Below are 11,128 nucleotides of genomic sequence, written 5' to 3' on the forward strand. Positions count from 1 at the left end.
GAAGAATGCACCTTTTGTTTGGACTCCAGATTGTGAGGCTAGCTTTGTTGATCTGAAGAGAAGACTGACCAGTGCTCCAATTATTTTTATTCCGAAGGGTACTGGAGGTTTCACAGTCTATTGTGATGCTTCTAACCGAGGCTTGGGTTGTGTTCTTATGCAGCATAAGCATGTGATAGCGTATGCATCGAGGCAGCTGAAACCGCACGAGACTCGTTATCCGGTCCATGATCTTGAACTAGCTGCGATCGTCTTTGCTCTGAAGATCTGGCGTCACTATCTTTATGGTGAGTCTTTCGAGATCTTTTCTGACCATAAGAGCCTTAAGTACTTGTTTTCACAGGCAGAGCTAAATATGAGACAGAGAAGATGGTTAGATCTGTTGAAGGATTTCGACTGTGAAATCAAGTACTATCCGAGGAAGTCTAATGCAGTTGCAGATGTCTTGAGCCGAAAGCTTTGTTCTTTATCTCTTTCTACTATCGGTGTTTCTCAGTTGATCGATGATTGTTGCACTTCTGGTTTAGAGTTTGAAACAGATAGGGAGACTATCAGAGTGTTTGCTATTCAAGCCGAGCCAGAGTTGTTTGTTGCAATCAGAGAAGCACAGAAGTCTGAGCCGAACATCCAGATTTCAGTAGAGAAAGTCAGATCGGGTCATCAGTCTGAATTCCAGGTTAGAGATGATGTTTTGTTCGTGAATAACCGTATTGTTGTGCCTGATATTTCGGCGTTGAGACAGCGTATTCTCCGAGAGGCTCATTGCAGTCGGTTTAGTATTCATCCTGGAGGTCGTAAGATGTACAACGATCTGAAAAACCAGTTCTGGTGGAAGAGAATGAAGAGCGACGTAGCGAGGTTTGTATCTCGGTGTTTGAATTGTCAACAGGTGAAAGCAGAACGGAAGCGACCAGGAGGTCTGTTGCACAGTCTATCTGTTCCTGAATGGAAGTGGGATCACATTTCCATGGATTTCGTCACGAAGCTACCACGATCCATTCGAGGATGCGATGCCATTTGGGTAGTGATCGACCGATTGACGAAGTCTGCGTGTTTTATTCCGTACAGGATGACGTATCGTCATGATCAGATGGCTGAGTTGCATGTTAGCAATGTTGTGAGATTGCATGGTGTGCTGAAGTCTATCGTTTCAGACAGAGATCCTAGATTCACTTCTCACTTCTGGCACAGTCTTCAGGGGGCACTTGGTACTCGATTGCATTTGAGTACAGCTTATCATCCTCAGACCGATGGACAGTCAGAGCGGACTATCCAGACATTAGAGGATATGCTGCGAGCGGTAGTGCTAGATTTCGGCACTAGTTGGCAGGATTCTTTGCCTCTTGTCGAGTTTTCTTACAACAACAGCTTCCAAGCGAGTATCGGTATGGCGCCTTTTAAGGAATTGTACGGTAAGAAATGCCGATCTCCGCTATTTTGGGATGACTTGTCCGAGTCACCAGATTTGGGACCGGATATGCTTAGAGATATGGCAGAGCAGGTTAAGATCATTCAGACTAGAATGAAGTCAGCTCAAGATAGACAGGCGAAGTATGCGAACGTCAGACGTAGACCTCTGAGTTTTGAGCAGGGAGACCGCGTTTTCCTTAAGATTTCTCTGTTCAGGGGCACTGTCAGATTCGGTAAGAGAGGGAAGTTATCTCCGAGATTCATCGGTCCGTACGAGATTCTCGAGAAGATAGGCGATCTTGCCTACCGACTTGCACTTCCTCCGTCTTTATCTGGTATTCACGACGTTTTTCACGTCTCTATGCTGCGAAAGTATCATCCAGATCCTTCACATATCCTTCAGCCTGACGAAGCCGAGTTAGACGAGACTCTGAGCTACTTTGAGCGACCGATTCAGATCCTTGATCGGAAGGAGAAACAACTCAGGACCAAGTCGATTCCATTGGTGAAAGTGCAGTGGAGCCGTCACGGCGTCGAGGAAGCGACTTGGGAGACAGAGTTTGACATGAGATAGCGATTTCCGGAGTTATTCGGATGACGTGAGTTCTTCTTACTGTCTTTAGTTCTTTATTCTATCTTATGAGTTGTGGTTCTCATTGATTTCGAGGACGAAATATCTTCTTAGTGGGGGAGAATTGTAACGCCCTGTTTTTATCTTAAATGAGTTTATTTGAGTTAATCAGAGATTTCAGAGTTCTCGAGCCAGTTTGATTTTGATCAGGGTCCTTTTTGCAAATTTTGGAAATTTCAGGGACTAAAACGCAAATATTGATTTTTATATATTATCTACACATTTGTTTGACTTGGAAATTATTTCATCCTCTTCCCTAAATCGAGATCCTCCATTGAAGACGCCTTCAAGCTTTTCCAAGCTTCCAGTTTTCCTCCCGAGCTCGATCCGGCCGTTAGAAATTATTTCTGAAGGCAGATTAGTGATCACTGCAGTGAGAGCTCCGTTATACCGTAAGTATTTCTCCGATCAGATATGTTTTTTTTTTCGGAGGTTGTTAGAATCGATCTAGATTCTAGTATGTTGTTCTTGGCGGAGTTCTGATCGTTTATTATCTGTCGGTTTTGAATTAGAGCAACGTTCGGAATTGTTATGATTTTTGGAAGCTATTTTCGAAAATCATGATTTTGAGATTTGTTGGGTTTGTCTTGTTGTTGTTGTATTAGCATTGAATTGAGTTGATATCGCTATTGAACTGCTGTCTGCATTGACGGTTTGTTCAGTTTATAGCCGTTATGCCGTCGGTTTGAGTTTTGGGGATTTCGAACCGTGATTGAGTTGTTGAACTTGGCTTGTAAGTCGATCATGGTAATTGATCTTTGATTTGTATCTGAACAGATTCGTTTGGAGTTTGTCAAGCCCGTGTTAGCAGCATTGTTCGTCAAGAGTTGGACGAAGATCGGTAAAGAGATTTCCTTGAACCGTTGTTTGTTATTTAGGTTGTATAGTTTTTGATACAATCTTTTGTTGTAGCTTGTCCGGAGTTGGATCTACGACATTGAAAGGTAAAAGCAGTCATTGATAGTGGGATAGCATACTCGGGAAAGTTGGTTCTCGAGTTTCCCTTAAAAGCACATACTTGCATCTACACTCGTTCTAGCATGAGGAACTTGTGTTCTGTTGTTTTGATTGAGCTTTTGTTATATGGCTATGTTTTATGTTTCTGTTATGCATTCATCTTGAGCCAATCTTGTTTTCAGCGGGCAGAACCGCCCTTTTTGTTTAGACGTTTGGGAACTATGATTGAGTGGCCTAGGTCGTAGTCGTTTCTCCTAGTGCTAGCATACTCATTATAGTTGCTCAAAGTCTGGAGGAGTGGGATACGTGGCACCACCTCGATTGGGTGAGTCGGTGAGTCGTTACGTAATCTCACCCTCGGGATCCCAAAAGCACAGCAGCAATCCCTCGTTTATCAGATTTGATATCCCGGTTTAAAGACATGCATTTCATTACGTTGTTATTGATTTCGTTGTTGTTTTGAAAGCATGTTTGTTGTTGTATTACTTGTATGTTGCTTTTACTGGGATTATCATTCTCACCGGTTATCCGGTTGTTGCTTTGTTTTTGTATGTGTACTTGGCAACAGGTGGGGCAGGATCAAGTTAGAAGAGGCATGGTTAGCTTTGAGGGAATGGTGTAGAAGTGAGACTCGGTTTAGAAGTCTTGTTAGCATGACAATCTAGCTTATGTTTTGAAGCATGTTAAGAACTTGAACTTGGATTGGAAGTGGTCTTGCTTATGGTTAGAACTCTTGTATTTTGTATTCGGCTTGTAATAGCTAGCATCGATGCGTGTTCTTCACTTTTATGTATTTAAATGCTACGTTGTTGGATATATATTTGTTGGATCATGTTAGAGTTCTTTTGGTTATGTTATTGCACTTTTGGAGGCTTGTTTTGAGCCAATTCAGCAGGCCATGCACGCCCGTGCCTAGGGTGGCGCGCCCGCGCGTCCCACACTTCGTTTCGGAAGTTTTGGGCAGAGCTTCAGGCGCGCCCGCGCCTCGGGTGGTGCGCCCACGCGAGGGCTTGGGCAGGACGCCATGCGCGCCCGCGCGTCCCCTTTTAAAAAAAAAAAATACTCTTGGCTTTTAATTGCTTACTTATTGAATTACTCCTTTAATTGTCGTTTAGAACCGAGGTCTCACACCTTCTATGTCTCCCCTTCTTCCACACAAGAAGAAATTCACTAGAAGTCTTTGGTTTTACAAACACTGTAACATTAAACCCACTCCAATATTAGGACTTAAACAATGTCTAAAATGGAATTACTAGTATATCATAGGATAAGATTACAGTTCTTATCAAACTATCACAAACACAATATCTGATGCATTAAAAAAATTCACATCAAATAAATTACCTCGAACCGGTAATCAACGAACCAATTTCTTTAATAAACCGAGCCGAATGATACCAAAATATTTCTGTGTATCAAAAAAAACATGTGAGATGGCTCACCCGAAGGCGAAGCCATTCCGACGCTCAATTCAGTATAGGATTCAATGGAAAAAGTATGGAAATTTTAAGGGATATAAAACATGTAAAAGACGTATAAAGACATAAATAAAATATGTATGAAAAGGGTTCCCGTAATAAGGGTTAGAGACCCCTATTTATAGAAAGATAGTCTCAGTCCATGTAGAATTTTAATGTATAAGTCAACTAGAATTATGGATATCTATGCAATATTTTGATATATCTATAAAATATAAATAAAGATATGATAGGATTTTTATCATATTATCAATAATATCATTGTTTCAATCCTTACATCCAAAATATTAAACTATTCTTCACAAGATTTCTGTATGAAGTGGTCGAGGAGCTTGAAGAACCATTGATTGATTCTTGAAGATCTGAGAGATTTTTGATGAGTGAGGGTTTATTTGAGAAAAGTAGATGAAATTTTTGTGAGTACTCAAGGAATAGTAAGATTGCTAGTTTGGTGAGCAAGAGAGATTCAAATTGTAAAGCTTCGGTCGTTTTTCTTCTTCCAACAATATCTATTTATAGTGACTTTTGAATATTGAGAGACTCAACGTTCATCTGAAGATCATTAATGCAAAAGCACTGTTGACTTTTTTCTTTCTTGAAATGTTGTACTCTTTAATAAATGCGAGATTTGGATCTTTACAAATCAAGAAAGCAACGGTAGCAGACAATCTCTGATCATAAGCTCATCAGTGAACATTTCGGGAAAACATTATGATTTTCTTGATTTCTTGCATGTCTTGAGAATATATACACTTTTCTGAAAATTGAAAGACAATTCATTATGTAGCTTGAATCAGAAGACAACCCTAAAAACCGTTGTGAAAATATGCTTGTAATGGTGAACGGTCGAGGACTGTCTTGAGCAGGAAAGTAGATCTGTATGGTGATCAGTCGAGTGAAAATATGATCGGGTGAGTGCCAGCTTTTAACGTAACCAGGCGATCGAGTGGATCTACAAGCAAGCATTCCACTGCTTAGGACCGGACAAGGACTTCTTCAAAGCAAGGGGTCGATAACCTGTATTACAAAGTATGACAGTAAGATCTACAACAATGAATTATTGTTTGTGATTTAACAGAATCTATCCTAAAATTGTGATTCTCTATTCATCATTTAGACACCAAAATATCACAATATCGTAAAAAAAAAAAACTCCTAAATATACAATGAAATTGGCATTTCAATTAACAGTAATTATAAATATCATGAAACGATAAGTATTTAAATAATGCGTATTTAATTACTATAAATAAAACATTGCTTAGATCTTGCATACTTGGTATATGATATTTTGTTGAAAAATAGGTGATCAAAGGCATGCACGTGTGTTTTCATTCACAAAAATCATAGGATTAGGAGCCAGCCATAGGAAATTAATTAATTAATTATAATCATATTAACTAAATTTCTTGGTGCTACATGGTGCATGCCTAGTCCAAACTATATGGTGCTGCTACAATATGGGTCCAAAATAAATTTGAAATTAATTAATTAATTAATAATAACCATATTAAATAAAATAGTTTATTTTCTCGTTTAGATATAAGGAAAAAAAAAAAGAAAACAAATTAGCTTGAATCTTGTATTGTATGTATGTATATAGTTTACCTCTCTTTGTGTTTTTCCAAAAAGCTCGGCTGTGATTTTCTCTTTGAAATTGGTAAATCTATGTAAACATGCACCATTAAGAAACTGCATTTAACATTAAAAAATTTCATAAAGATTAACAAAATTGTATTATTATTACTGTAACAAACACCTGATAGTGTTTAGGAGACATTAATGTGCAGTTAGTTTAGATTTAGAGGATTATGCAGTGATTTTTTTGGGGTCAAATCTATTAACAGAGAAATCGATGGAACACCATGATTGAGCTAGAAACCAAGCTTTGATATTATTGAAGAATATTCTGGAGAGATTTAGTACAATATATGTGTGGTCCTATTTATAGCAAACAAGAAATATGTTGACTAGACTATTGACTACACGTAGCAATACAACTACATTTTCTGATTTTCTAATACTCCCCCTCAAGATGAGGAATGGATATTATTATATTTAGCATTCCAATCTTGGACAAAAGCAAATTGAAACGTGATAGTAACAAAGGTTTAGCGAACAATTCTGCTAGCTCAAATTCAAAAGAGACATGCATCAACTTGATAATCCCTGCCTGAACCTTCTCTCATACAAGGTGGCAATCAATGTCGATGTGTTTCGTCCGCTCATGAAAGACCGGGTTCGAAGCTATATGCATTGCTGCTTGGCTATCACAAAACAGAGTTGCTGGGCTAGCATGTAGAAATTCAAAATCTGTAAGTAGAGAACGAATCCACAATATTTCACACACAACAGCTGCCATGGACCGATACTCTGCTTCAGCAGAGGATCTGGACACTATCTATTGTTTCTTTGCACGCCAAGATATCATAGCCTCTCCCAAAAATACACAGAAATCAGTAATAGATCGACAAGTATCTATGCAGGCGCCCCAATACGCATCTGAGAAAAATTTGAGTTGTAAATCAGAATCTGATTTATACAACAGCCCTTTACGAACCGTGCCTTTCACATACTTAAGTACATTAAGAGCTGATTCCATATGAGAAACTCGAGGAGCTTAAACATATTGACTAAGCTTATTGATGGCAAAAGCTAAATCAGGTCGAGTGATAGTAAGATATTGCAATCTGCCAATCATTATTCTATATGAAGATGAATCAGAAACCAATTCTCCATCTTCATGTGTAAGTTTAAGATTAACATCCATGGGTGTGCTTCGTGGTTTACACCCCAATAATCCTTCTTCAGATAGCAATTTGAGTTCATAATTTCTTTGGCAAATGGAAATACCAATCGAAGATCTAGCCACCTATATGCCCAGAAAATACTTCAAATGTCCTAAATCCTTCATCTTGAATCGATTATCAAGAAATGCTTTCAATTCAGATGCTTCACGCTCATTGTTTGTAGCTATGACGATATCATCGACATAAACCAACAAGGCCAGAAAAACAGTGACACGAACTCTTAAAAACAGAGAGTTATCAGCATGAGATTGAGTAAAACCAACACTTAATAGAGTTGAAGAGAATTTTTCAAACCATTTTTGAGACTCTTGTTTGAGACCATAAAACGACTTATGAAGTTTGCAAATAGCATTTACAGGTAATGACTCCCCTTTACTACAATAACTAGGTGGTAGTGACATATAAACTTCCTCCACCAAATCACCATGCAAGAAAGCATTGTTGACATCAAGATGAATGAGAGACCAACCACAAGAAGCAGCAAGAGCAAGTAAAACCTTAACAGTAACTAACTTGGCCACTGGAGAAAAAGTCTCAAGATAGTCAAGGCCTTCTTGTTGAGTGTATCCCTTAGCTACCAAGCGAGCCTTATGTCTTTGAAAAGTTCCATCAGAACTGAATTTTACTTTATACATACACCCATCGACAACCAACTGTAGTCTTCCCGGGTGGCAGGGAAACAATAGACCAAGTCCCATTGATTTCTAAAGCCTTAAGCTCTTTGGCCATGGCTTGTTTCTATTCAGGAAGTGCAACGACTTGAGAATATGTTTCAGGTTCAAGAACAGAAGATATATTATTGATGAATGCTTTGTAGGGTAAGGAAAGTTTAGAGGAATCAACAACAGAGCATAGGGGATGAGCTGTTGAAGATTCAAAAGGATATTTGGCCATATAACAGTAGTAATCCTTTAGATGAGAAGGTTTATGTGAAGTACATTTAGAATGAATGCGTTGTGATTGAACAGACGTGGGTTGTGAAGAAGATTCAGGAGAAAAAGATGAAGGCATGTGATTAGGTAAAACATTATCTAGAAAAAACTCAAAAGGAATGGAAGAAGAAGAATTTTCCTTGAATAGAAAAACATATTCATGAAAAGAAACATCACGAGATATAAACACGTCATTTGTGTCCATATTTAGCAGTTTATATCCTTTATAACCTGGATGATAACCAAGAAAGACACATTTAATATCTCGGGGTGAAAATTTTTGTCGCAAAGACAATAAAGTAGAAGCATAGCAAACACATCCAAATATCCTTAAATGATAATATAGAGGACGTTTACTGTACAACAATTCAAACGAGTTTTATTATCAAGAAGTGGAGAAGGTGTACGATTGATCAAGTTAACAGATTTAACGATGCAATCACACCTAGAGGTGTCAAAATGGGCCAACGGGGCGGGGCGGCCCACAACCCGTCGTAACCCATCATTAGGGGGGAAGGGGCGGGCCGGCACACATTTTGGGCGGGTTGGAAAACCACCAAACCAAACCACCTATTTTAGGTGGCGGGACGGGTTCGCGTGTAAATTGGTGGGTTTTTGCCGGTCAACCCGCAATCCACCACAACCCACCATTAGGCGGTGCGGTGCGGGCCGGCCCACCTTTTAGGCGGGTTAAAAAATTGCCAACCCAACCCACCAATTTTGTATGGCGGGGCGGGCCAACCCGACGGGCCTAGCCCATTTTGACACCTCTAATCACACTAGTAAACTAAAGGAAGGTTGGACTGAAACAAAAGTGCCCTTGATACATTAAAATAGTGTTTCCTCTCAACAACAGAGTTTTGTTGAGGTCTCTCCACGCAAGAATAATAATGAATTATTCCTTTTTTATTAAAGAAATCAACAAAACCAAGTTCGGGGGCATTGTCACTCCTTAATGATTTGACACAAGTGCTAAACTGAGTTTTAACCATTTTACAGAAAACTGGAAATATATGTGAGGCATCATATTTGTTCTTCAACATATATACCCATGTGAATCTAATGTGATCATCAACAATGGCAAGGAAATATTGATAGCCTTCAACAGAAATTGGAGTGAAAGGACCCCATATATCAATATGTAAAAGTTCAAAAGAAATTGCACTGATTTTATTATGTGATACAAAAGACAAACGCTTTTGTTTTGACAAGTGACAAACAAAACAATGTTTAATATCTGAATAATCAGGGCTAGATTGCAAAATTTCACCCATGACAGCAATTCTAGTGGAAGATGGATGTCCCATACGACAATGCCACAACTGATTTTGAAAAACAGAAACATTACAAATCATGGAAGTGGACATATATGATTTTGTAAGCATATATAAGTTCCCAACTCTTTTACCCGTCCCAATCACCTTGGTCTTGTTGAGCTCCTGAATATGACAGAAATCAGATACAAAAGAGACAGAACACGTAAGGAGTTGAGTAAGTGAGCTGATTGATATTAGATTGAATTGAAAATTAGAAACATAGAGCACATAATTAAGGATAAGATCCTTGGACAATCGAACAGAACCTAAAAGAGTTACTGGGATTCTTAAGCTATTTGGTAATGTTACTATGGATTTGATTGACATATAAGAATGAAACTGAGATATGGAAAAGCATATATGGTGAGTCGCCCCTGTATCCATTACCCAATACGTTCTTGAAATTGAAGAGAGTGGAGAGGATGAAGAATATATACCAGTGATACAAGATATAACAGGCTCTTGCTGTTGCACTTCCATGCTGAAACCATTCCTAGCCTGAAGCTTAGTGCTCAGAAACTCAATAAGCTGGCTACACTGGTTTTGAGTCAAATTATCCGTCGAAGCATTTGAAGAAAACTCTGCATTACTGGATACTTGATGAGCTTGGCCTTTATGTTGATATTGCGAGTGATTGTACCTAGGATGTCCAGGTGGATATCCATGCAATTTGAAACATTTTTCAATTGTATAGTTCGTGAAATGGCAATAAGAACACATCATTTTATCCACCATTCTTCCCTTTGTTTTTTGAAAATGCTTTGTAGATGCAACAGTAGCAGTGACTGAAGAATTCACATTAGAATTCAAAAGCCAAGAGATCACCATGCTATTACACCTCACCCAAGATCCATATAGCAAATCATCAGAGCGTGGACATTGAATTGAAGAATCCACAAGTTCAAGTTTATTTTCGCTGTTAATGCTACAATCATGGCACGAATCCTAGAGTTTTAGTTGGATCCTACAAGAGGATGAGATACAAGATTCAAACCAGGATGATCTCCATTTTGGAGAAAATACGGACTTCCTAAATCTTCTGAAATTGAGTGAAGCAGCGGATTCGGATTTTGATTTTGATTCACATTCTGATTTGCTCCTCCTCCTCTTGCCATTTTTGAACAAATCGAAGAATATTTAGATCTATTTTTGAAAATAATCAGAGATCTCCCTCTCTGATACCATAACAGAGAAATCGATGGAACACCATGATTGAGCTAGAAACCAAGTTTTGATATTATTGAAGAATATTCTGGAGAGATTGAGTACAATATACGTGTGGTCCTATTTATAAAAAACAAGAAATATTTTGACTAGACTATTGACTACACATAAGCAATACAACTACACTTTCTGATTTTCTAATATCTATCAAAGAGAAAGAGAGAGCGGTGGATGTGTGGCCGTGTCAGTGAAAGATGAAATTTGAAAGTTTGAAAATTGAACCCTAGTTGTCTAGTTTTAAATTATTTTCTTGTCATAAAAATAAAATGAAAATAATATTATTAATATAATCGGGTCGACAAAATCTCGACATCTTGGATCGAGAAAATGGTGGGTTAGATGTTTTTGTCCGAGAATAGGACGAGATTTA

General features: G+C 38.4%; 1 protein-coding gene across 4 annotated transcripts; it reads right to left on the minus strand.

Annotated features, from left to right (window-relative positions):
- Positions 1-6,368: 6,368 nt before the first annotated feature.
- On the minus strand, positions 6,369-10,771 carry LOC140864962 (uncharacterized). 4 transcript variants are annotated; one of them, XR_012144443.1, is made up of 3 exons: positions 9,972-10,771; positions 7,784-8,449; positions 6,369-6,978 (listed from the first exon to the last, which is right to left on the minus strand). XR_012144443.1 is itself a non-coding variant. In XM_073269418.1 (2 exons), exons 1-2 carry the CDS (start codon positions 10,360-10,362, stop codon positions 8,025-8,027), a joined length of 816 nt encoding a protein of 271 aa, XP_073125519.1. In that variant the 5' UTR covers positions 10,363-10,771; the 3' UTR covers positions 6,990-8,024. The 4 variants fall into 4 exon arrangements, 1 of the variants encoding a protein (XP_073125519.1); XR_012144445.1 differs by lacking the exon at positions 7,784-8,449; XM_073269418.1 differs by lacking the exon at positions 6,369-6,978 and having other exon boundaries at positions 6,990-8,449.
- Positions 10,772-11,128: the final 357 nt, after the last annotated feature.

This window comes from Henckelia pumila, chromosome 4 (assembly GCF_033568475.1).
Source record: "Henckelia pumila isolate YLH828 chromosome 4, ASM3356847v2, whole genome shotgun sequence".
Lineage (NCBI taxonomy): Eukaryota > Viridiplantae > Streptophyta > Magnoliopsida > Lamiales > Gesneriaceae > Henckelia > Henckelia pumila.

What these genes read in the sequence shown, in the direction of transcription:
- LOC140864962 (XM_073269418.1), bottom strand. Translation starts at nt 10,362, where the DNA reads ATGGTGATCTCTTGGCTTTTGAATTCTAATGTGAATTCTTCAGTCACT. An exon ending in TGTTATATCTTGTATCACTG is followed by an intron (nt 8,450 to 9,971) that starts GTATATATTCTT and finishes GTTATCATCCAG; the next exon opens with GTTATAAAGGATATAAACTG.